At 37.9% G+C, this 27969-nt stretch overlaps 1 protein-coding gene across 2 annotated transcripts in view; it reads right to left on the bottom strand.

Annotated features, from left to right (window-relative positions):
• st14.S (suppression of tumorigenicity 14 S homeolog) overlaps nucleotides 1-20949 on the bottom strand; it is a 49918-nt gene extending 28969 nt beyond the window's left edge. The window contains exons 1-2 of one of the 2 annotated variants that reach the window (XM_018226984.2): nucleotides 20455-20949; nucleotides 73-232 (exon numbers count right to left, since the gene is read on the bottom strand). In XM_018226984.2, the coding sequence (XP_018082473.2) occupies nucleotides 73-232; nucleotides 20455-20610 (316 nt within the window). In that variant the 5' untranslated portion in view covers nucleotides 20611-20949. 2 annotated transcript variants of the gene reach the window in all.
• Nucleotides 20950-27969: the final 7020 nt, after the last annotated feature.

The raw sequence follows: 27969 nt of genomic DNA, 5'->3' as shown, positions 1-27969 counted from the left end.
TGCCATTGCCCTTAACATGCTAAAGTGTAACAGTGACAGAGGAGTTGAACACATGCAATAGTATATACGTACATGCAAAGTGCCAAACTAATAGACCAATAGTGAGAGAGATGAGTGCTGCACCAATCACCACTCCAAATATAGCTAGTTTCTTCTTAGGCCCAGTTTTCTCAACTTTCTTGGAGTTTGTAGCAGGAAGAAATTCTACTCCTTCCTCAAATCCGTTAAGGCTCTGCAAAACACACAAAACATTTTTTAAGGACTTTGTAAGGCTTGTAAGGGACATTACAGCATTAATGAATTTTGATAGCAAATGTTTGTATTGCTTAGTAAATACTAGACAACCTAATGCTTTTACTACTCTTGACCTGGCTCAAATAAAACTGTACAGTTACTTGAATATGTGGTTAAACTCCCTTGGATTTTTCCACATTTTGTTGTAGAATTAAAATGAGAGTTCTACTATTTTTGCACAAATACAATTAGGGGCAGATTTATCAAAATGTGCCTTCATATTTTAATAAATAAAAGCTCACCCATGTTCTATGGGATTTTTAGAAGGCTATTTATCAAACCTGATCTCACATTTTGATAAATCTGCCCCTTAATTTGAATGTGTAAAAAAAAAAAAAAAATGCTGGTTACATTTTTCAGGGGGGGGGGAATCTCACAAACTAATTTTAACTCCAAATAGTAACTTAACAAAAGAAGGAGAGAGGGTGATTACATGTGCATGTATAACAGTGTTTGAAAATGTATAAATAAATAAGCCTAGTTTCTTTCTAATGTCAGTTCTGAAAGTAATGTGGCTCTTTATTTATGCCTGCAGCAGCATGTGGATAAACTGGCTCCTTAAAAGAGTGGGAATAATGGGTCAGCAACTTGGCAAGTGAACCATGGGAAACTAAAGGGATCACCAGCACTACTGTTTTCACCAGTAGTTTTTGCAGTCAAAATAACATGGTTTGTACTCCATTAATATCTGCCTACGGGTTTACAGTAATGGCAGAAAGAATAATTTAATCTCTTCCCCAAAGTGATCCTATTCCAAACTGTTATCACTTACACGTTACATCTAAACCAGTGCTCCTCTTAGCAGAAAATTACAACTGCTTAGAGTTACTTCCCAGCAAGCACCAGTGAGCATTGACAAAGGGCGCTGCCCGAGGCATGTTGTGTGCCGCTGTCCCCAGTAGGGAAGTTGTTGCGGTCCGGTTGCTGCCTTGGATTTGTCCCACACCTCTACATATTTCTACAGATTCACCAGTGAGCATTCAGCAGGGGCAATCAAATTTTATTAAAGGTTCTCACAAAATTTCATGCTGCTTGACAATATTTTGTGGGTCAGGTAAAATCTGGCAGACAAAATCTAATCAATATTTCCTATTATTTAGCTCATAGAAGCAATTAAATTCAGAGGTACTTTGACCAACTCCATTTTCCTCTAGGGGCAGATTTATCAAGGGTCGATTTTCGAAGTAATGGGAGTTTTTTTGAACTCCCATAACTTTGAAATTCGAATGAAAAAAGACCAATCGAAATGTAATAAAAAAAAAAATATTGAAGTTTTTTTTCGGGTGAATAGGTCCATATTTGTTCGAATTGAATCGTACAAATCGAAGTAATAGCACATTTGAATTGTATGATTCAATGTTTTTCCAAAAAAATAATTTGATTTTTCAAAGTATACCAATTGACTCCAAATAGGTTCTAGGAGGTACCCCATAGGCTAAAACAGCAATTCGGCAGGTTTTAGATGTCAAATGGTCGAAGTAGAATTTTTAAAAATATGGTAGATGATAAATTTGATATTGGAGTTTTGATTTTTTTTTTTTTCAAATTCAAATAGAATTTGGACTATTCACTAGTCGAAGAACACAAAAATTAGCTCGAAATTCGAATTTTCACTTTGACCTTTGATAAATCTGCCCTTAAGGGTGTCTGAATTTCACTTAAAGGAGGTGGTTTACCTTCGATTGACTTTTAGTTATAATAGAATTATCATTATCATTTCAACTAGGCTTCATTTTTTTTCTTTATAGCTCAAATTATTCGCCATCTTCTTCTGACTCTTTCCAGCTTTTAAATAGGGGTCATGGACCCCCATCTAAAAAACAAATGTATTGTTATTGTTAATTTTTTATTACTCATCTTTCTATTTAGGCCCTCTCTTTAAAATTCCGGTTTCTTAATCAAATCAATGCATGGTGGCTAGGGTAATTTGGACTCTAGCAACTAGATAGCTGAAATTGCAAACTGGACCTGAATAAAAAACTAAATCAGTCAAAAACCACAAATAATACTACGAAAACCAAACAAAAGAAAATTGTTTTAGAATATTAATCTGCATAATATTAACAGTTAACTTAAAGGGGAACAATCAATTTAAACATTTATTGCTACAAATAAAAAGGGTTTAGAAAGCAGACATATGGTTTTAAGTAATTAAGAAGAAAAATAGAAAACAATGGCACCGTATTGAGAACATGAATAACTACAATAACGACATAGCTTACACAGTTCATTGAGAACATTATTCTAGCCATTGAAAAACTGCAGTTGGTAAAAAATGCTAGTGTAAGCGCATATGAGGCATTTGAAGCATTGTAGAATGAATCATCACAACAAATGCTGAACACGCAAAAGAAATCATTTCTTGGGCAAAAAAATAAATAAATATTACATTTGCATCAAAATGATACTGTATTCAGTGTCAATGGACCACTAAATATGGGGTACAGACACCTGTACTAACGACAGTTCCATTGTACATTAGAAATTAACATTTTGCAGAAATTCGGAAAATCTGAAAGGACTGATTAAATGAAGATGCACTATTGCTAGTGATGAGTGAAATGTTTCTCCAGGTTTTGCTGCAAAAATGACACCCATAGACTCTAATGGGAGGAAAAAGAAAATATTTTGTTGCCCATAGACTTTAACGCATTTCAGCAAATTTTCTCTGTTTTGATAATATTCTGCAAAGCCAAACAATTGCGTTTAGCCCATCACTACCTATTGCTACTACTGCTGAAAAATGCAAAATCAGCTTTACAATAGAATGCACATTCAAATTGCCTAAGCAGTTCATTTTATGTAGCACGATGAAAAACATATTCTGTAGTATAAATATGATTTCTAGGCCTTTGTGTAAACATCTAAAAGTGAATTATTTAACATGTTCATAAAACTGTGGACAGTTACACAAATGCATCAATGTATCTAGAAAAACTGGTAATACTGCTTGAGGCAGGAACAAGCTTGTCTTTTCTGCTGCTCCAAGAATGCAGGCATACTTATTTAAAGAGCAGGTAGAAAAGGTTCAGAAACAATGCACAGGTTTTGGATTTTATACCCTTACATGCAGTTACCAGAGCAGACAGGTCCAGCTGGAATCAATTGAAATCAATTTAGGTCGCACTCACTTGTCTGCAACTTTGTTCACGGGTGCACCTTTCCCACGTGTCCTTCCACACGTATACGATATTTGCTAGGAATTCAAATCGGCAGCACTCCGATTAAAAGAAAGCCTTTATTTTTCACATGCAGGGCAACAGCAGAGCAACGTTTCGAGCCAGAGTATATGTGGCTGATAGTAAGTTGCAAACTGATCTATTTACTAAGGAGACTGATAGAAATACTCATTTACATTTTTCCTCCTTCCATCCCCTCCAGACAAAAAACTCACTTCCCAAATCCCAATTGGCTCGGGTAAAAAGGATAGTGTCAGACGAGGGACTTGCACAAATAAGAATGGAGGAAATGACACAGAAATTTATCAGTAGGAAATATCCTAGAAAGGTGGTACAAAGTCAAAGAGAGAGGATGGAACAAGTGGATAGAAAGAGTTTATTAACTAAATCAGTAAAATGTGACATTTCCAGGATTCCTTTTGTGTCTACATACAATACATTAAGTGATCAGATTGGAAAAATACTAAAAAAACATTGGAGTATTCTACAAACAAATCTAGGAGAGATACCCAGTTTCCGAAATCCACCAGTGATGTCCTTTAAAAAAAAGCACGGACTATTGGATCCCTGCTAGTAAAAGCGTATGTTGGTTCAGAAATAAAATGTAAACAGTCGGTGCTACGCCCAGCTAAAAAGGGAACCTTCCCGTGCTGCACGTGTAATTGTTGCAATAATGTCCAAAAAGGTGAAGTGATTTACCACCCAAGAAATGGGGTCCCTATTCCTATCTCTGGCCAATTTACGTGTACAACTACATTTGTAGTATATGTAATTAAATGCCCATGTGGCTTGGTATATGTCGGACAGACATCACGTATGGCCAGAGATAGGATTAGGGAACATAAATCTGCCATCAAAAATAAAAGAATGGAACAACCAGTGGCACGACATTTTGCAGAGATGGGACATACTGTTCACCAGTTAAAATTTCAGATATTTGAGACAGTTTAAAGGATGAGAAGGGGTGGTAATCGTCTAAAAAAATTACTATATAGAGAAGCCTGGTGGATTCGGAAACTGGATAGTCTGTCACCAAATGGATTGAACATGGAATATGACTTGGTTCCTGTTTTTTGGTAACAACATTGTTTTAATGCCCTTCCCTTTTTCACAGTTTTTATCTCGATACAATTTGGCCACATAGAAAATGGAACAGTATAACAAGATAAGTGAAGCCTTGTATCGTTTTTGTGACACATTGTTTCTTTATGTACCATTGTTAAAACAACACTAGATGGTGCTATGCTGTAGTAAGATAAAAGGAGGAAATGTACATATTTTAATTAGCTTGATAAAGAGCCAGGTGGCTCGAAACGTTGCTCTGCTGTTGCCCTGCATGTGAAAAATAAAGGCTTTCTTTTAATCGGAGTGCTGCCCATTTGAATTCCTAGCAAAGGTCCAGCTGGAATGCTTATAGCAGCATTTATTTTATAACTATGATCAAATTATAGGTTAGTGTAAGTGTTGCAAATTTTCCAGGGGTTATACTGCACAATTCAGCGATACACTGTAAAAGCAATTATTGGGTTTATAAAGTAAGCCTAATAGGTTTGGACTGTATCATTCAGTGTTAATACTTTAACCTCCTTGAAGTGAAGCTTCATGCTACAGAACAATCACAATACAAATTGATCACACAAGATTATAACCAAAGCTATGAAAAATGTTCACATTCCAAAAGCTCTTGTTCATGACAAGAGGTTGTATGGGCTCTTCAGACTGTCTAAATGCATACGGAGAATGGCAAAATGCATATTTTGTATTTTATTTTTAACAGGCATTCATTAAAGCAAGAGAGGCCTTTAGTTTCATAGACATTAGAATGGGTTCTTTGAGATCTCTGGAGTATTGCATGCCTTGCTCTTGATGTGACACTTTGTTGGTTGACCTGTACCGGGGAGGGTAACAATGGTGTGAAATTTCCTTTTTTGTACACAACTTGTGGGGACAGTGGACTAGTGAAGCCCAAACTTTAATCTTTACCAGCCTGATAAGCATCCATAACTTGTTTTTTGAAGTTCCTCAGAGATTTCCTTTGTTCAAGATTTAATCTTAATCTTCAAGGGAACAAATTTGCCTGAGGTGTAAATGTTTTTGCCACATACCGTATATACTCGCGTATAAGCCGAGTTTTTCAGCACTGAAAATGTGCTGAAAAAGTCTACCTCGGCTTATACGCGAGTCTCACTACTCAGTACTCCCCTGCTGCTGCGTGCTCGTTCCCAGTATCAGACAAGCCAAGCCGCTCACCTTCCCTGCTCACCGTGTAAGCACTGCACTCACTGTCACAAGCCGGACAAGGGAGAAATCACATGCACCAAACAACAGCAACGGGACCCACAAATAAAACCCTCCTAGTAGGAGGAGCTTTGCAGCATCGCACAACCTGCTGATGTGATCACGCCCCTGATCGCGCTCCTGCCTTAATTTTTCATACCCGGGAAGCATTCGATCGTGCATGCAGGCAGAGGAAGAACAGATTTGTACGGGTTACCATCCAGCTGTCCCAGGTTTTTCCGCTTTGCCTGACTCCTCTTAGATTTATCCAGGGCATGTCTCTGCACGTCAACATCCAAGATACCTATCCATTTTGGAACGCACGGCCATTTTGTTTTTAAACTGAGAGAGCAATAGCCAAGCAGTCAGGTCTGGACTGCCTACTCCAGCCTCTCCTTCTGGTGACGTCACGAGCGCCATTATTGCGCGCCGGCTTCTGGGATCTCAGTTCGCTTAGGTGTTTCCGTCGTTGCTCAGCATGGTCACCGGAGGCAGGGGATGGGACCTCGTTCCCTCCTGTGGGTTTCCCTCACTGTCACGGAGGAAGCGATTACGGATGGGGCTGAGAGCGAGGCAGCCGGTTTGTGTGTGTTTGACACCCTCCTCTTCCAGCAATGGACGTCGACCGGCTCCAGGAGGCTCTGAAAGGTCAGACAGTTTCATGGCTATTGGGGCGAATGTGACGCAAACTAGGCATCTAGTCTAGTGGGGCTTTTAACCTCTGGCTGATTAGGGATCATGGGAGATGTAGTTCAGTGTAGGCTTAATTCCTTTCTATGCGCTGAGCACTGACACATGCACAAATGTCACATAAGCAGCCTAATTCACCTGAAACAGCACCTTCTATACTCGCTCGTGTCAGTGCTCAGCGCATAGAAAAGAATGTTCGGCAAGGAGCAAATACACGGTCAGTCTCTGACCCTGCAGGCAAAAGTGTGGTATAGGCTTATACATGAGTCAATATAGGTTCCCAGTTTTCCTAGGTAAAATTAGGTACCTCGGCTTATACGCGGGTCGGCTTATACACGAGTATATACGGTAATCAATGGTTTATGATTTTCATCAATAAATACATGTATTGTATGTTTCTGACTCATTTGGTTTACTGGGTTTTCATTAACTATTTTAAGGACTATAAAAAACATATCAAGTTTTAGACTTATTTATAAAGAAATGAAAATTCACATAATTTCATGTGTGACTGTAGCAAGCAGTCAGTCTACAGTAGTATGGGCCATCAAGTTCAATACCTTAGTGCCCCTTCTTTCTGCAGACTAGCATTGCTTGGTATAGCTACAGCATTAAAAGGGGTAAAAATTCATGGAAGGAGAGGGTCAGTCTGGGAGTGCAACCATTAAAGCTTGAAAAAAGGAGAAAGGGCACAGGTTACATAGCAGATAAAGCACAATTGCACTGAACAGGGCTTATCTGTTATGTGCTATGAGCTATGTTTCCCCTTTTTTCAAGCTTTAATGGCTGCCCCCAATAGTAGTCTTTCTGAAGCAAACACACAGCTTTTAACAACGCATGCTAAAAATATATATTAATTATTTCAAAATGCTTTAATTGTTGGTGTGCCTATTCCTTTAATATATATTCCTTTAATATACACGTTTCCATGTTGATTGACAGAAGTTAAATACACAAGATTCAAGGCATTCTAGCACTGTACATGCTCAAAAATATAAAGCACACATCCTATGGTAATTTTGAAATAAAAATCAAAAATACACTATTGATTTATACTCTATTACAGGTGTCAGGCCCGGGGTTTCAGGTACATAAATACAATCACTTGGGGTGCCTAACATTTAGCATACAGAAGTGCAAGACGACTTTCCTTCTCCTTTAAGACAGGAATTTTAGATAACGTCCAGGATCAGAGACAAAGTCCCACAAGACAAAGCAGGATCAATTACCATTTATCTGAATGTTTAATATATATTTACTACATTGCAGCCTGAACTGAAGTACCAGTGGCGGAAAAAAAAAATTGAGCAATAAGGTTTAGTTAAGGCAACATAGATGCATTACACATATATATTGTCACCTACCCACTGAGCTATAAAACACCTGTAACAAAGCCTATTTGCCTTTTTTTTTTACTCCAGGTCCCGGGAGGGTCAAATACAAGTCATGTGGAACATTACAAGGATAGCAGTGAGTCAGGCAATGCTACCCTAGCTAACTAATGTAGCAGCCTTTGTAGACAGTGCCGACCCCCTGTGCAAGAAAATCTACAGAGGGGCCCTGTGCACACTCCCACCTTTATCGTCTGACCACCACCCTCCATCTGCTGCCTCTCTCTTGCTCGATACTCATCCTTCCTCCCTCATCTGCCGCCATCTCTCACTATTGCACCAATGCTAGAGGTGCAGCCAGGGAGGAGGAATTTTGACCAGGAAGGGGCATTTATTTAAAACCATAGAGGAAGCTGGCCAGGACCCCCTGCAACTGCAGGGTCTACTCTTTACAGCCTCTATAATTATACCACTGAACCAATGGGTATCAGAAACTCCACTTTTCTTGACCATTAAAGGGGTGTATCACCTTCCAACACCTTTTTCAGTTCAGTTGGTTTCAGATTGTTCACTGTAAACGAAGACTTTTTTCAATTGCTTTCCATCTTACAGTTAGGCCCATAAATCAGAAACACATTTTTTCTAATTTTTGTTTTGTACATTACCACAATGAATTTTAAATAAAACTACTCAGATGCAGTGAACTGCAGACTTTCAGCTTTAATTCAGTGGGTTCAACAAAAAGATTGCATAAAAATGTAAGGAACTAAAGCCTTTTTTTTTTTTTTTTTTTTAAACACAATCACTTCATTTTAGGGGCTCAAAAGTAACTGGACAAATTAAAATACTGAAAATAAAATGTTAATTTCTAATACTTGAAAACCCTTTGCTGGCCATGACAGCCTGAAGTCTTGAACATCACCAGATTCTGGGTTTCCTCCATTTTAATGCTCTGCCAGGCCTTTACTGCAGCGGCTTTCAGATGCGGTTTGTTTGTGGGCCTTTCTGTCCGTGTGAAATGCATGCTCAATTGGGTTCAGATCAGGTGACTGACTTGGCCATTCAAGAATTTTCCACTTCTTTGCTTTCATAAACTGCTGGGTTGCTTTGGCTGTATGTATTGGGTCATTATGAAATGCCTACCAATCAATTTGACTGCATTTAGCTGGATTTGAGCAGACAGTGTGTCTCTGAACACCTCAGAATTCATTTGGCTGCTTCTGTCCTGTGTCACATCATGGATAAACACTAGTGTCCCAGTGCCACTGTCAGCCATGCACGCCTAAGCCATCACACTGTAATGTACAGAACCAAATTGTCTCTGTCCAAAGATTTATGGGCCCAACTGTATATATTCCATCCATATATTTTACAGTTTTCTCAAAATTTAAGTTTAATGTTGAATGGTCCCCGTCTCTAGTGATTCAGTCTGGCAGCTCAGCGATCCAGGAGCATTCTCAACTGTTTTGCTACATTAAGTTGCTACATTAGCGGATACATTTCTCAGTAGCATCTGTGGAAAATTAGCAACTACTCTATCAATATATCAGCTGCCGTTATAGAAACTCAGGGATTCTGTGCAGGAGGGCCAAATATAACAAATGTATCAACTAAATGTATCAATATATAACAAAGAGTCGAACCCCCCCCCCCCCCCGAGCTGCTTTAGAAAGTGAAAAATTAAACTTTACCAGTGGTGTAACTAGAGCTTGTTGCAGCTGAAACAAAGATATGAGAACACAAAAGAAAAACATAGACAAGCATAAAATAGGGAAGTTGAAGAAAAAATGGAAAAGGACAATAGCATGGGGCAAGGGAAGATGGAATCAGCAAAAAAGAAGAGAGTGAAAGCATAAAATTAAAGTGGTGGAAGCATGCTGAAGCAGGAAAGGCAATAATTGGGGCAAAGTATTCATGGAGTATTAAAAAAACGAAGAGCAAAAAATGAAGGATAGAACTAAGTAAAATCAGAACAGAAAGAAGGAGGTAAAAGGAGGAGAAGTGGGTATGCGGGAATAGAAGATATTGTGAATTGAGAGAACTAAAGAAAAGTGCAGAGGGGGGGCGTGGTCAGCAGCCGAGCATGGTGGATGCGTGATCTGGAGTCTCCGGACCTGCCTTACCCAGATTAGTGGAAATCCCTCTTTTTAGCAATGGGCAAACATACCAAAATTAAAGATCCAACTGCAGAGGACCCCAAAACTCCAAAAGTGAGTGAAACTAAATGCTCGCTGAAGCAGTTCTTTACTTCTACAGATTCGGAAGCTGCGTCGCACGGATCCTAGATGGCGCCGAGACAAGCGTGCAGCCCTATTGACGACTCAATAGTAAATCTGTGAGTAACGATACTTCTACTCGATCATATTTAAAATCACTGCCGACTAAACAAGACTTTGAGAATCTGGTTACACAAATTAAGTGTACAAAAAGTTTATATCAAAAGATATACGTCCCAAGGCTTTTCAATAGTTAAAACAAAAATATTTATTTAAGTTACATTAAAATTGCGATACATACTGACCCCACATGGTCCACCTTGCGCGTTTCGTACCCTCTGGAACTTAGTCATAGGTGTCTCTATTAACAGCATGTTTCAACTGGTATCTAAACCCTGTTAACCCCTCCCATTAAATTTAAAACCAATCAACCTTCAATGGGGATTAACCCTGTATTCTCAATATAAACCTATAGTCCCTTCGGCTTAATGGAGGATATATAAGATCAGCTGTGGACTCCCATTCAAATATTGATACACAAATTAAGTGGACAGTGCATGAAGAAGTCGCCGATCTCAAGCTTGAAATTGCAACTTTACACTCAAGTATGGCTGACACGGAATCTAGACAAGACACAGTGGAGACTGCTACAAACTCCCTTATTCACTCAACTATAAAATAAAATGCTCTATTCCTTACAGAAACATCTGGAGGACCTAGATAACCATGGGAGACAATGTAATTTACGCATCAGAGGCCTCCAGGACACAGCGACAAAGATTTTCAATCAAATACTCGAAAAGCCAGACATGCATATTGTGGAAATGGAAAGGATTCATAGAGCTCTGAGGCCCAAAGGCCTACCAATGGATAAACCTAGAGATGTAATCTGCAGTGTGACCAGATATCCGATAAAAGTGGAAATTCTTCAAAAAGCAAGAAAACTGCAGAATATAACTTTTCAGGGTACCTCAATTTTAATACTCCAGGATCTATCCTGGTCAACTCTGCAGCAATAGAGACTTCTGAGACCCCCTACTTACAGCAATTAAAGATGCCAATCTTTCATTTAAATGGGGATATCCTTTCAGTCTGCAAGTTACTTAAAACAACAAGACATTTGTGTTAACTGGACCAGATGATCTATCTCCATTTCTTGATGGATTGGAGCTTAAACCAGGGGTGTCCGAACTTTTGGCTTTCCTGGGCCACACTGGAAGAAGAAAAATGTTCTGGGGCCACACTCGAAATACACACAAACACTAATTTTTTATTTATTTTATTGTAAAAGAAAAGAGGGTATGATAAACCTAGTGGGATTTTTGACATTGTGTTTGAAAAATGAATGTATCAATATCTGGTTGAATGGAAGTAGTTGCAATTCTCAGTGAATTCTCAAGGTGCTCATCAGATAATTTGGTCCTAATTTTACTTAGTGTGTTCATTCTTGCTCACAAATGTAGGCGCTGCTTATATCCCTAGCACAGTGGGCGACGCTGCTGAAGAATGTTCACCCGCCTTTGTAAGTAACCGAACGCTCACTTGTTAACTGCTTTTCCTGCTCTAGGAAGCCACACACACAGCACACCCCATATAAAATTTAAAGCACACATGCACACAATTAGCGACCTAGTACATACGCTCTCTGTGCGTAACATTGCAACATGACGTTTCATGGATTGGCAAAAGTTCAAGCTGGGTCGCATTCATATCCATCCTGGTCGCTGGTTGGACACCCCTGATTTAAACGAATGGTTGAAATTTTGTCATATGCCAAAGATTCCACATCTGCTCAATCGTGAGCCATGGATCGAGGTGACAACACCTAAAGGACAAAGAAAAAAAAAACAAGACCACCCCGGCCAAAGACAAGTCGACAGAGGGATAAGTATACAACATGTGACTAACTGTACAAAAGTTAATTGAGCCATGTATCAATGGCGTATGTATGCCCAAGATTTGAAAAGTGCGGAGGAGGGGGGTTTGTGTTTTCTCTCTTTTTTTTTTTTCTCCTCATTTTCTCCTTTGGCAAAAAGTTACAGTTTCACTTATATAAAAAAAATTTTCACCACTGGATGTTATAGAGAAGGAGATGTTTCTTTTTTTCCCCACCACGCTAAACTCTCCACCCCCCAGGGGACTTGGACACTGCGGTAGAGATACAGGTTATCTTCTTTATTAGTACCTTTAGAGACTCACCTGAATAAGATGATTCGATGGACCCTTGATAAATCTGCCCCTAAATATGCCACATAAGACTACATCAGAATGGAGATGGAAACTTAATGAATCATTGTCAGATAATCAAGACTGTATAAAAGAGTTGTTTAATGCCCTCTCGACCTATAGCGAAGCCATACAAACAGATATGACAACTCCCATAACTAAATGGCAAGCTCTTAAATGCTTATCCAGGGGTATTCTCATTAAACATGGTTCACGTATAAAAAAACAAAGAAATCAACAAATTACACAACTATTAGAGCAAATACATGAACTAGAGACGAAACACCAAAAAAAACCAGGAAGGAGAACATTTTAGATTCCTAACTGAACATAAACTACATTCTCTTTTAAACCATAATATCCAAAATATATAAAGCAACACCAGGCAAAAATATTTTGAATATGGAAACAAAATCTGGAAAAATGCTAGCTCAAGCTTTATACTATAATTATATATATACTAATATGAAACTTTACAATACTATATGAAACTTTACAATATTAACCCACCCACTTCTACCCAGGCCAGGGCCAAACTTAGAAATCAAATACAGAATTATTTGCACAAAAAATAAACTCCCTACAATTCTGGCTACATGTTTGGAAACACGTCAAACCCCAATCTCTAGAGTAGAAATATTGGACGCCATAAAACAACTGTCCTTGCATAAAGCTCCTGGCCCTGATGGCTTGAAAAGCCAGATTTTAAAAACTTTGTAACCTTCAGGTAATGCCAATACTAGAAACATTGTTTAATACCCTAGATATAGATAACCCCCCAGAACCAAGAATTCTTATTAGCACACATCTCTGTCATACCTAAACAGTGCAAAGATTAATCTAACTGTAGCAGTTACAGACCCATCTCCCTTCTCAACCTAGATCTTAAAATATTTACCACAATTCTGGCCCAAAGATTAAAACCCATTCTTCCCTTAATTATTCATAGGGACCAAGAGGGCTTCATTATGGGTTGAGAGGCAGAAGAGAACACCTACAAGGTTTTGAACTGGATTGCTTGGACAAGGCAACAGGGAAGGCCTTTTCTGCTTCTCTCAACTACGCAGAGAAGGCCTTTGATAGTTAGTTGGGATTTCTTTGACTTAGCATTGCAAAGCTTAGATTTCAGCCCTAAATTTAGAGGTAAGATTATGGCATCTTATACAAAACCATCAGCAAATGGTCTCCTTTCTCCACTATTTAATATAATGAACAGGACGAGACAGGGATGTCCCTTGTCGCAACTTATATATGTAATTACCATAGAATTTCTTTTAAATGCTGTCAGGTAGGATCCGGATATAACAGGTATAACAATTGGAAATAAAAACTATTAAGTAGCAGCGCTGGCAGATGATCTTTTATTTGCAATAACACAAACAATACCGAAATTACTACAGGAATTTGGAGTATTATCCAATTATAAAACAAACATGGACAAATCAGAGGCATTGTCCATAAATATAACTAACCAAATGAAACCGAAATTAATTTCTAACTGTACCTTTAAATGGCAATTTATTTGCATAAAATACCTGGGGGTCTGGATCTCATCTGTCAGCCAACTTTTATATGATTTGAATTATAAGCCTTTATTTGGTGAAACTCGCAGGACTCAAGTATTGGGGGGAAAGCATTTTACGTGGTTGGGGAGAATTAACACAGTAAAAATGACTATTCTCCCTAAATTTCTTTATCTTTTCCAAACCCTTCCTATTTGTCTACCATCCAAAATATTCAGAGAATTTAATGATGTGATCAGACATTATATATGCCAAGGAAAAAGAAGTAGAATAAAAACTCGAGCTCTCTATAAACCGAAAAAAGAAGGTGGGTTGGGATACCCAGATCTTGAGTCATACTATCAAGCATGTATTTTGGCCCGCATTAAGGAATTGGTCAATCTGAATTGTACTTTGCATTGGAGAATAATGGAAGATGAGTGGGCTGGTAATGTTCTTCATTCTATACCCTGGGCTAAAAATGTGAAACGAAAGATTTAAACACCCATGTACTGTTGACTCCCACACGCTCTATATGGAATTCCATTAATCACAAATTGGGGTTAACGTAATTTCCTTCACCAGTACCTCCAATATTTAGAAAACCTGACTAGCCACCTAGCAGAATGGATGAGGGATATAACCTGGCTTTTGGTATTCTGAATCCAAGACTTCAACATATTTTACCTAAACAACTGAATGCACTATTCTCAATATTTCAGCAAAACTGAACTGGACAAAACAAGATCTCTGGCAATATACAGTATTCAAATTTCTCATTGGATGATACATCTAAAATTAAAAGGAACAACGGTACCTGAATTGAATCCCTTTGAATCCCTTTGTCAAAGAAAATCAGATTTACATATTGTATAAACTACTAAATAATCTAAAATACAAAGAACAACCATCTTATGTTAGTCAGTGGGAAACCCAACTGAATACCACATTTACGAGTTCTGAATGGGACTTTATCTTTCAAACAAACTCACGCTGCTCAGTTAGTAACAAATACCAGGAATACTCCTTCAAATTACTATCCAGGTGGTACAGAACTCCTGTGAGATTGAAACAAATGGGACTGTTACCTGATGATTTGTGTTGGAGATGTGGAACAGAGAAAGGGACTCTTTCTCACCTTTGGCTTTCATGCCCCAAGCTAAATACATTTTGGTCTGAAATATTAACAGATTGCAAAGGAATAACCGGGATATAAATGCCCAAATCCCCTTCTGTTATACTGCTATTTCATCAAATCAATTCCTATGATTCTCTTAAAACAAGATTTTGATTCAACGCTTAATGGCAGCAAAATCGCTGATACCACTCCACTGGAGAAGCCCATTACCACCCACTAGAGCAGATTGGTATAAAACAGTGAATGGGATTTACAGGATGGAAGAGCTGACATCTTACATAAATAATACACATGGGAAATTTGCAACTATATGGTTTTTCTGAATATATAGAAATAAATGAGGTACAACTGTTCTTTGAAATATTAATGTGAGTAAATGGAATATATCGGACAACTGTGCAAATTTACAAAAACCTTGAATTAAAAGCTTAGTTTTATTTTATTTATTTTTTCTCCTCCCTCCCCCCCCTTTTTTTTAACCTAACCTACCTTTTCTTTTAATTTAGATGTATATTAGGAGTTGTTGAAAACATTTTTTGTCTTGCATTTTTGATGTACATTAAAACATGTCATTCTTGGAAATGTTAATGAAAACAGACATTGGAATTGTTTAAAGGATGTTTATTCGAGGGGTTATTAACATTTTCACATATACAGAAATGTAAAGCATTGTGTTTCAATAAAAGTTGAATTTGAAAAAAAAAGGGGAAAAAATAGAAAATAATGAGAGCATGTAGAAAAATAGAAACAAAAAGCAGTATAGATAACCTTTAGAATGGAAGAATGAACAAGACAGAAGGCAATTCCATGTATAATACCCCAAGAATTCAGAGCAGGATGGGATAGTGGCAATTACGTGTATATTACCCCCAGATTTCACAACAGGATGGCACAGAGTCACAAATGAACACTGAACAGTTATGTACAACAGCCTCGGCACATTTATAAAAATAAAAATCACATTTTCACAGATAGCAACAAGAGTTAAGGCTAGAGTTTTCACTAGTCTTCTCCTTCCTGGGGGGGGGGGGGGAGAGAGAGAAAATCCGGAAAGTAGACAGCCATAAATTTCTAAAGAGCCCAGTGTGAAAATTCTTCCCGCACCTTCTTAATAGTGTGTGTGTGTGTGGTCTTGTGTGGACGGGAAGTTTAAATAAGCAAACCAGTAATATATAAGATGCAGCTCTTGAGCTGTTCATCCTGCTGCCTACTTGCTCTATCCAGACCAGTGGCGTAAAGAAGGCACTCGGTGACCCTGCAATGCTGGGGTGGCCCCAGGGCCCTGCAGGACTCATCGGGTCTGCTGGGCCTTAGTTAGAACACTGAACTTTACACTTTCTGGTGAACTATATGAAACCAACTGAACCTGAAAGTGTTTGAAGGTAAACAACCCCTTTTAAGATTGAATAGACAGTAATAAAATGCAACTTATAGACTGGCCAGCCCATGCATGCTGCTGCATCTCCTTCTCACCCTTAAAATTAAACAAGTGAATATAATGTAGATTCTCAAGTATGTAAAGGTTTTTTGGAATGCAGTCCACTACGACACTTTCCCCTGCAAAAACAAATAGGCCAAATTACACGTCTGCCATACAGTGCAGATGTATACATTCCACCACAAAGTGCATGAAGTGTTAAATTAATTTTAAAGGAACAGTAACACCAAAAAATTTAAGTTTTTAAAAGTAATTCATATTTGATGTACTTTTGCGCTGCACTGGTAAAACTGTTTTTGCTTGAGAAACACTACTATAGCTTAGATAAACAAGCTGTTGTGTAACCATGGGGCAGCCATTCAGTTTGAAAAAGGAGAGAAGGCACAAGTAACATAGTAGATAACAGAAAAATTGTATCTGCTATGCAAACCTCTGCCTTTCTCTTTTTTCAGCTTGGAATGGCTGGCCCCATGGCTAAACAGCAGCTTATTAATATAAACTATAGTAGTCTTCCTAAAGCAAACAAAATGTTCATCCGTGTAGGGCAACAGTACATTATAAATGAATTATTTCATATGTTGGTGTTATTGTTCCTTTAATTGCCTTATGGGTCTGTAGCACTGAAAGCATACAATAATGAACATAGAAAATTAGCCTTTATCAAATTTTTTTCAGCATTCAGCACGAGTTTGGTTCTGCTTTCAGCACTGGTATTCTTATCTGTAGGCAAAGACCAATAGCACAAAATGTATTTAACTCATGCATTGCTGTGGTATTTATAAAACTGCACCACAAGGTGAACCCATAATTAAACACGAGGGGTAAAGTATTTTCTCTACCTGAGGAAAAAACAAACCATTATATTGTGGGCTCAACAGGCCAAGGACCTCCTTTCTACTGTGTTGCGTACCACCTAGCACTTGAACTCTGTATGGTATATTTATTTATTACACTGCTTTTCCTCCATGTGTACTTTTCTATATTGTAAAGCTATACAAATCTTTGTATCCAAGTAGCATTACATAAACAAAGCTAGGCATATATACAATTCCCGCCATGTGTGGCATTAGCCTAAATGTGAAAACAACCCTATACGAGGTAGGGTTTCCATTTACTTTATTTTCCATGTTCTGTAAACCATTTTTTCTCCAATGAGACCTTACCTTTCTTTCCTTTATGTGTGTTACTGGTTTCTGGACTAAAATTCCTCAGGACAAAATGCTTCTTCAAAAATTTAAACATTTACCCAGGTGTAAAAAGTTAGAAATTTTGGTCACTTGGAAAGGAGGGGGTGTCTTAAAGGTAACATCAAAATATAATAGTATATTAAAGTAATAATATAATTCACTGCTGCCCTGCACTGGTAAAAGTCCTGTGTTTGCTTCAGGAAGACTACTATAGTTTTTAAAAACAAGCTGCCGTGTAGCCATGGGGGCGGCCATTCATGCTGGAAAAAAAAGAAAAGGCACAGGTTACATAGCTCTTAGCACATAACAGATAATCTCTGTAGAATATAATTGTATTTATCTGTAATGTAACCTTTGCCTTTATTCATTTTTTACAGCTTGAATGGCTGCCCCCTGGGCTACACAACAGTTTGTTTATATAAGGTATAGTACTATTTCTGAAGCAAATACAGAACTTTTACCAGTGCAGGGCTGCAGCACATTATATTTTAACTACCATGGTACAGTTAAATTTTTTGGCATTTCTGTTTCTTTAACAAATTGGCTGCCTCAGTGTTTTAGACTTTCCTTCTCCTTTAATAAACCCATTGACAAAAAAAAAAACACACACCTCTTGGCAAGGAATTTAATGTAGATGCCAGTAGATGGAACTATAAACTGGTTCTATTTATTCTTAAAAGCATAAGGTGACATTATTTCACATTAAATATATTTTGTCCCTACTCCTATGTATCCCTTGCCCCGATTCAATTTGGACGTGTGCATAGTAAAACCTGAAGGATCTTTTGTACTACAAATGAACTACACTGGAGGAAAGCGCCATGGTACAGCATATTTATTAAAAGAGTAATGCACCAGCCAGGGTAAAAAATCTGCAATGTTAGTCACTAAGACATGCTCTTATATGGCTTAGTGATTTCGCTGATTTTAACGTTAGTGATGGGTCTGGGTGTGCCTTGGAAGGCAGTACTACTGTCCCATGTCTTCAGTCTCTCCCAGCTTGTGTATATGGTACCATAACATGAGCAGAGTGCACAGCTTAGAAGAAACATTCTACATTCTTTGTGGGTGACCAAATTGAAAAATATTCACTTATTATATACAGTGATAAGTCTAATAACCTAAAAGGGCAAGTCAATACGAGAAATTTGCGTAATAAAAGAAAACACAATTCTAAGCAACTTTCTTATATACAAACATGTTCAGTGCTTGTAAAGTCATGTGTAAAACAATTACTATTGAAAGCAGAATTTTGTTTAAATCCTGGTTATTACTTTTTTAAACAATGTTGCAAAAGTAATCAGCTCCCTTTTCTTACATTGTATCAACAATCTGAGTCATCAAACTCTGCTTTCAATATATAAACAAATAACTTAAAAACCATAGAAAAGTTTTTAATGAATTTATATTTAAGTTGCTTATAATGTTTTCTTTCATTAGGCAAAGAAGTTATTTTTGGGATGACATTACATTTGGGGGCAAATTTATCAAAGAGTGAATTTAGAGCTTAATAAATAAAAACTCACTCATTTTCGATTCATTCCTATGAGATTTTTAGAACCATATTTATCAAATGGCGAGCTTTAACGTTCACCCATTGATAAATACAATACTAATAATCCCATAGGAATGAATAGAACGAGGGTGAGTTTCTATTTATTAAGCTCTAAACTCGCATTTTGATACATCTGTCCCTATGGGGCATATTTATCAAGGGTCGAATTTCGAATTGAAAAAATTTCAAAATTCGAATTCAAAAAGACCAACAAAATTACAGTAAGTCAAAAGTTTTTTTTGGTCGAATAGGTCAGTTTTTGATTGAAAAGGTCTGAATTCGAATCATTTGAATCGAATAGTGCAATCGATCGAATTTGATTCAAAGTTTTTCCCAAAAAAACTTAGTACACCAATTGATTCGAAATGAATTTCGATATTCTAATTTTTTTCAAATTCGAATAAGTACACAAAAAATAGCTCGAAATTCGAATTGTTTTCATTCGAAAATTCACTTCGACCTTTGATAAATCTGTCCCTTAGGGGTAGATTTATCAAGGGTTGAATTTCGAATTGAAAATACTTCGAAATTTGAATTCAAAAAGACCAACAGAAGTGAAGTCGAAGGTTTTTTTGGGTCGAAGAGGCCCGTATTCGGCCATATTTGAATCGTACGATCGTAAGAATAGTGCATTCGATCTAATTCGATTCAAAGTTTTTCCCCCAAAAAAACTTATATTTCTCAAAGTCCACCCATTGACTCCAAATAGGTTCTAGGAGGTCCCCCATAGGCTAAAACAGCACTTCACAGGTTTTAAATGGCGAATGGTCAAAGTCGAAGTTTTAAAGAAACAGTGGGGGGCAGATTTATCAAGGGTCGAAGTGAATTCGAGGGAATTTTCGATAATCTAAGTACGGTCTCTTTAAAAAAACTTCGACTTCAATACTTCGCCAAATTAAACCTGCCTAGAGCATTTTCTAGAGCATTTTTCTAGGTTTTTGGAAGTCGAAACAAAATCGTTCGATCGATCACTGAAATCCTTCGAATCGCTCGATTCGAAGGATTTAATCGTTCCATCGACTGATTTTACTTCGACCACAGGATACCCAAATTCTATGAAAAAATCTTTGACTTCGATATTCGAAGTCAAAGTAGTTCAATTCGATGGTCGAATTCGAAGTATTTTGAACTTCGTAATTCGAACCTTGATAAATCTGCCCCTACATGATAAATTTCGATATTCGAATTTCTAAGTTTTTTTCCAAAGCAAACAATAACTAGCTCTTCCATGTTAATGATATCAAACCTCTATTTATCCAGATGAAACACTATTGATAAAGAAGGACACGCTATACAAAAGCACTGCGCTATATAAATAAATGATGATGATAGATAGATGCGGCCTATTATTTTACACAGCAGACAACAGAGGTGTTTAGAGCAGACGTAAGAAGCAGACAATGGAGTGACATTTCTCATACCTGGATGCTGTCCTGCATGCGGCCTTCTTGCCCTTTCTCAATTCGAGTGGAACTGGGAAGTAACAAGTTGTAAAGACACTTGATTTTCTCCAGACAACTGTGGCTCCTTACCTGGGGTTTGTTGTTATATTTCATTATCGAATCGCTGTCCTTCATGCTGGGAAGGGAGGATAGAGGGGGTATGTGCTGTCCCTTCTCCCCTTGGGAATTGGGGGTCTTGCTGAAGTAGTTAAGTCTCAAGCTTGGGAAGCGGCTTATTCCCACAGCCTGAAGGGAGTCGTACGCAGGTACCGAGACACTCACTTGTCTGAGCCTCTAACTCCTTCCGCAGAGTGTGACAAAATGTCCCAGCAGCCCGGCTCAGCTACACCTGTTGCAGCTCCGTGAATCCCATTAGACAGTTCCGCTGTTGTCTCCCACGCACCTGACTCCTCTATGCACCCAGTAAACTCAGGCTTCTTCCATTGGATTCGTTTTACCTTTTTTCTCTCACTTTCTGGTTTCAAGGAGTGGCCTTTCCGCTCCCACACATCGCACGAGATTTCCCGCGCCCCTCCCTCCAGGTGAGCTCAGGACCGAAAACAGGATAAAAGCGGCAGAAACCGGGGGTGGGGAGAAGCGGCAGACAGTGAAACTGTCCCAAGTGTTCAGCAGCAGACACATAGGGAAACCTGAAGCTCAATACAGCGTGACAGAAGTTTCACAATATCTGGGTAGATGCTTGAGGGAAGGTTTCTATGAAACAAGAGCAAACGTGCAGAGTAACTGGGGCAATATTCACTGATACTGGAAAAGACAGCACTGACTGCTATTATTGGGATTAATAAATCATCGCTTATGTAAAGCGTTTTATAATGTAAAGGGAGTGGGTGAGAAGTGAGCTCTGAGCAGGCTGTAGGCTGAAATGTACTTTTAATTTGTTTTTTTGTGTGTGTGTTCTGTGCAATAGTGGCCTATTTTTGTGTAAAATCCCGCTTTGAATAAAACACAGATGAGAGAATGACCTGTGCAAAGTTACTCTGGCATTGACTGTCTCTTCCTTGGATAAAGTTATTACCACTTCTGCCATGTCATGAATTCCCAATTGCCAATTTTAAAGACATGCTAAACAGGTGCTGTAAATAGGGGGTACAAAACTCTGAGATGACTTCTCAAATCCTTATAAATCTTTAGGGATGCACCGAATCCAGGATTCGGCCTTTTCAAGCAGGATTCGGATTCGGCCGAATCCTGCTGCCAGGCCGAACCGAATCCTAATTTGCATATGTAAATTAGGGGCAGGGAGGGAAATTGCATGATTTATTGTCACAAAACAAGAAAGTAAAGAATGTTTTCCCCTTTCCACCCCTAATTCGCAAATGCAAATTAGGATTCGGTTCGGTATTAGGCTGAATCTTTCAAGAAGGATTCGTGGGTTCGGCCTTATCCAAAATAGTGGATTCGGTGCATCCCTATAAATCTTATTACAAATGTAATTAATTGATGTACAGTAAGTCATATTGCTAAATTTAGAACACAATAGTCACAAAATCTCCCCAATCTGTCAGTTTACTGCTTTTTGAATCACCATGTCATTTGATATAATCCCATCCATGTTCCAAGAATACAAAAAAATCAGCACTTTCACTACATTGTTAATTTTTTATGTCTACATACCCTAATGCACTGGGGTTTTAGGGACTGCAGTGATAGCTAGAGCCAGAACCACATCAGAAATGATGGGGCCCCTAGATTAAGGTTAGCAGGACTTCCCAGGGATGCCAGTTATTTATCCATTGGTCACCTGAGTCCGTGGAAGGAAGGCTCTGACAAAAGTTTAATGGGGTCCCAATGAAAAATAATGGCCTGCACATTAGGGATGCACCAAACTCTGCTAATCAGGGTTTGGCCCAATGTTCCTGTGTGAAAACGCAAAATGTACTGATTGTGCCTCGAGCAAACCGTTTTTAATGGCGCACAAAATAATTTTTTTGCATACAAAATACATTTGCCATTATGCATCCTCAGGTCTTTGTGTGCAGAAGGGCAGGATTTGTAGAGAATTGCTGCTGCTGTTAGATTTTGTTGGATCCAGTGCATGAATTTTGTACTTATATATATTTATATATATCTTATGAATCTTAGAAAAGAGTCATGTAATGTTACAAAGAGGTTACAAATCATATAATACATTGTAAGACGCAGAAGAAGTTATAACAATACTTTACCACTTAATTTTTCACAATGTCCAATTTCACCTCTACAATAAAATAAAGTAAGAAATTATTATTTTTTTTTTAATTCTGTATGTACCAGTGCATCATGTTCTAAAAATTAAGATGTAGAGAACTGACTCATACAGGACCAACTTTACTGGGTGGTTTACACTACTTTACATATACAATCACTATGTCACATATAGAGGTCTAAAGGAGATTTTGGACTGCTGCGTTCCATTTTCAGAATGTGTGTGTAATGTGTGTGTGAGTTTTGGTGTGAAAACATATACTTTAGTTGATCCTGCGTCTGTCAATGCATACTTCTTCAGGAAGGAATTTTTCTCTGCTGGCTTAATCCTTTGGTGAAAACAAGCCATCTGCCATTATCCTAAGTCATTGGTCCCCAACCAGGAGCAACATGTTGCTCAGCATCAGCAACCCTTTGGTTGTTGCTCCCAGTGTCCTCAAACCAGGCGGTTATTTGTAAAATTCTGGCTTGGAAACAAGTTTTGGTTGCATAAACACCAGGTGTACTGACAAACAGAGCCTCCTGTAGGCTGCCAGTTCACAAATGAACTACCATATAGCCAATCACGACCCTTATTTGGTACCCAAATAAGAAACATTTTTCATACTTGTGTTGCTCCCCAACTCTGCTTACATTTGAATGTGGCTCATTGGTACAAAGTTTGGGGACCACTGTCCTAAGTGTTTAACACCAACATTCACTCTAATTAACCTTCTGACTGACTTTTTAGCTGATCCTGCCGTTGCCAAACACTTGACTCTTCCTGAATCCAAGTCAGAGGGGCTCCTAGGGAAATCTGCATGCACGGAATGTTTTATTCTCTCTTATTAGGAATGTTCGTAATTTTTCACATGGTCTGGTATCAAAATACTAGTAATTTATGTGCAAATCAATCTGTTACTGTTGAGAATCTCTGATTAAGGCAAAGCTGCCCTTCTCTGAAAGTAAAAGAAAGAGAAAAATATTTATTACAAAAAATGAGGTGTTAGTACCAAACTTTGGCCAAAATATGTTAGCTCACATGCCATGTCAAGGCCCCTCATTGCAATTAAGTCCTACACTATCTATTAGCATTCTTAGTATGTATTGCATTTAAAATCAAGTCCTCCAGCAAACAGTGTGACTATAAGACCATAGTGCATTACCCTTAATGCTAGTGAAACAGCAGGGAGCTTTTAAGCCTCAAACAATTAACATACATCTTTAAATAATTCACTGTTTTAAATGCTGAATGACAGCTATAGGCAATATTTGGCTACAATTTGATGTACACAAAACAAAGAAAGAAATCTCCAGCACTAGGTCTAACTCATGCTGTGGCGTTGACCAGTTGCTAAGAACACCCTTGTACAAAATCTTCAACAATAACTGTTTTATACACAATTATTACCTTTCAGCAAGGCCACCTTTCCACATCCTATCCAAACGCACGTATAACTTCAATATTATATAGTAGAAAAGGATAAGGCCAAAGGCAGAATAACTGCAATGCACATTTAATGACACAAGGTGTTTCGGGTAGAACAACCCTTAAAGTCTGGTACAAATATATGTTAAATAGCCAAATCACAGGAAATAGGTAGGCCTTATGTTTTATTGTTTATTTTTTTGTTCTTTATTTTTTGCTAATTTTTTCTCTTTTCCAAATTTTGTAGATTTTGGATTTTGGTTGTCGCCACGTGTCTAATGGCTGAACTTTAATCAGACTACAGATTGACTTTGAATTCAGGTGGTGGGATCCCTCATTCACCTAATCAGGATTTGGACTGAAGGTTACACATGAGTTAATCTTCCTTGTGGAAGAAGAGGGGGTGGTGAGGATTGGTAAATTGTGAAGTATTTCCTGTGATTTGGCTATTTAACATATGATCGTACCAGACTTTTTTACACTTGATAAAAGGTTGTTATACCCGAAACATGTAGTTTTTCTGCCTTTGGTCTTATCCTTTTCTACTTTATAATTTTGAAACTAGAAACAACCCTCATGTATTTACTCAAAGAGAAAGATTCCCAGCACACAGTTTTACTTTAAAAACAATTGTTACAGAAAATTAGGTGTTAGTACTAGACCTCTCTGACAGTGATGAATTCCACAGATTAATGCATCAGAGTGAAACAGGGAGTGTTTATTTTTGTTGTTGCCGGAACCTTATGATTTTAAGCAGGTGGACAATAAGCAAGCCAGTACGTGAGGTGGGTGGGTTTCTTAGAAGGAGCTACCTTGCATGCCTCTACATGAATTCTATATGTGAGAGGTATCCTGTTTCTTTTACAACATTTATCAGACATTATATTTAACAAATAAGGAATATAAGAACATTTAGGAAATAATAACCAAGTAGAAATCAAAACAAGCTCTTTTTTATGCTTTTATGATTTTAAGGAGTTTAAAGCCATTGTTCTGAGGCAGATCTCAGTATAACTTGACAACTGTGTCACACTGCCTATTACAACACAGGGGGGAAGTACTCTAGTAGCAACAAAGGACCATGGATTGGTATTTTAAATTCACATCCATGGCTTAAAATTTAAGAAGCGCCCAAGCAAGAGAAAAACTAGCTTTGTAACTAGGATCAGTGCACGTCTTTCTTTCTGTGCATGTGTCAGACCGTCTGTTCTTTTAGTGTTTAGTTTTCTTTTAAGATGAAGAGCAGACCTGATATCTCACTGCACTGATTCTGCCACTCAGTAATGAATTAACATGTATTTAGAATTTTTGACACTTCAGACAGTATACAAAGAGCTGACAAACTTTTTCTTGTTAAAGAAAGGGCACTTGGGGAAAAATACCTTAACCATCAAAACCCCAAATGACTTAAAGGTCTCCATCCTGTTTGCTCAAAAGCAAAGAGTGAAGCAGTCATAAATCAGCTTTAATTGTGATGTGACGTGGCTTTAGCATGGTTGAGATAGTTTGACAAAATTTATATACTATTGTTGGTTCCACAGTAGACTAAATGTGATACATACCTTGATCAGTTTGTCGCTCAATAGTATACACTTTTTTGATGTGTTGATTTATCAGGATGACTGTTTGCGCACATCCTTATATACCAAACCTATCAATATCAATCAGATTCTACATTTTAAGAGTCCACCTACTAAAAATGCATTCCAGTGATTACATTTTCTAGTGTGAAGATGCTATTTAGTGACACCCATGAAAGGCAGTGTAGGACTGGGGTGTCTGGGGCCCACTATGGCTGGCATCTCCCATCCTAGTCGTGAGAGCCACCACCCCCTCCACCACATACCCGACTTACTCCTTGCAGATGGACCGGGCATGGAGGGGAGCTTTGGTGATGCAGTTACCATTGGAAGAAAAGAAGCAGAATTGGGTCGGAGGGGCGCAAGGGCCAGGGCCTACTGGTATCATAATACAGTATATATCAGAATTTTTTTCCAGAAAAAGTGATCCATCAATCCCAACAGCGGGTACATAATCCTTGTGAGAGAACTAAACATAGTGGACGCATACCTTTTTGTGCTAACAGTGAATTGATAGATAAAATGTTATGTAATGATTGGTAGTTTTTTTCTTAAAAGAAAAGCGTACTCCTTTGTTCAGGAATTTAGATTGCCACCACTAATTACTTATCATAAAGGTCAAACCATCAGAACCTTGGTCACGTCCTAATATTGAAAGGTCAAAACCAGGCAAGTGAGTGCCTTCTTGGGGGGTAAATCTAACATTATGTATCCCTGCTTAGGTTGCACATAATGTCCCTCTGTGTTAAAGGGTAAGTAGTTCATTCATCCTCACATGAGCCAAATTTTATATATATATATATATATATATATATATATATATATATATATATATATTATATATATATATATATATATATATATAGAGCAATTAGACAGGGACCCGCACTCCAATGTTCAGTGAAGAAAATTAATATTTATTCATACTTGTGCATGAGTGCGGTTCCCTGTCTAATTGCTATATGCTTGAATCTTTGACCCAGCACCCACAGTAAACCTAAGTCTGGATTAGAGTGCGAGCATTTACCAGCGTGTGTGTGTATATATATATATATATATAGTCAAATACAAGAGTCCTCTGCACTCAACCCATTATCAATATATTTAAGACAGCGACATTTTGTACATACTGCTACTAAAAAATGCTTTACCCTTTAAACAAAACAGGGATTGTTTGTCCATATATTGCAATATATTTAAGATGGCCAACTACGTCAAAGTCATCCCATTTCTGGCAGGTCCTATGCTCAATTTTATCTGATTCATTAAGAATTCTATTGCTTCATTATACATTTTACAAAGGGACTAGGTTTTACCTGCAACTTACTTGCTGCTTTCAAAGTAAACCTCCATACTTGGCTGCCCTTTTATTAGACACCAGTGGGATCACCTGACTATAGCTGGGAATGGTGGGAGCTACATGGAGCTGGTCACTGCTCCTGTATAAACTATAACAAACAAGGGAAAGTTGTGCTCACCACTATTTTTTAAAACCATTAGGCGGGGGTGCAATGAGGCTGTGTCCACAAAATACATATAGACAAATACAAGAGGTCCTCCGCACTCAACCCATTATCAATATATTAAAGACATTGAGACATTTTGTGCATACAGCTACTAAAAAATGCCTTACCATTTAAACAAAACAAAAACAAAATAGGGATTGTTTGTCCATATATTGCAATATATTTAAGATGGCCAACTACATTAAAGTCATCCCATGTCTGGCCAGTCCTACACTCAAATTGCATCTGACTCATCTGATTATAAGCTTGCACGCCAGATACAATTAAGAGAGGTATAGCCAAAATATGGGAGCAGATGGTGGCTGCGTGAACACAGCACATAATATTGAAAGAAACATGGATTCAGCTAAGCAAAATTTTAAATCTAAATGTACATTTGATCTGGTTAGGAACAACCCCTCAATCAAGACCTTTAACCATATACTCAACATGGACATGGTCAAGTAGTATGAAACAAGGCATCGCTTTAAGAGAGCCATGAAATCATTAAGAGAGAAAAAAACATTATGATTAGGAGTGCGGACAAGGGTGATGGAGTAGTAATTCTTGATTACCGTTATTACAAAAGTGAACTCCTTACCCAATGAATTATCGACTAAATTGAATTATGTTGAATTGCCTAATGATCCCACTACTGAATTCCAAAATGAATCGAAAGGCATTTAAAATGTTGCTGTGATGAATCCTTGGATAACTGATGAAATGATGAATTATTTTCTGCCTACCTGTCCGGTAAATCCAGTGATATATACTCTGCCCAAGATCCACAAGAGCC

The sequence above is a fragment of the Xenopus laevis genome, chromosome 7S (assembly GCF_017654675.1).
Source record: "Xenopus laevis strain J_2021 chromosome 7S, Xenopus_laevis_v10.1, whole genome shotgun sequence".
NCBI lineage: Eukaryota > Metazoa > Chordata > Amphibia > Anura > Pipidae > Xenopus > Xenopus laevis.
The sequence above is the reverse complement of the archived record's forward strand: the minus strand, read 5'-3'. Positions and strand labels throughout refer to the sequence as shown.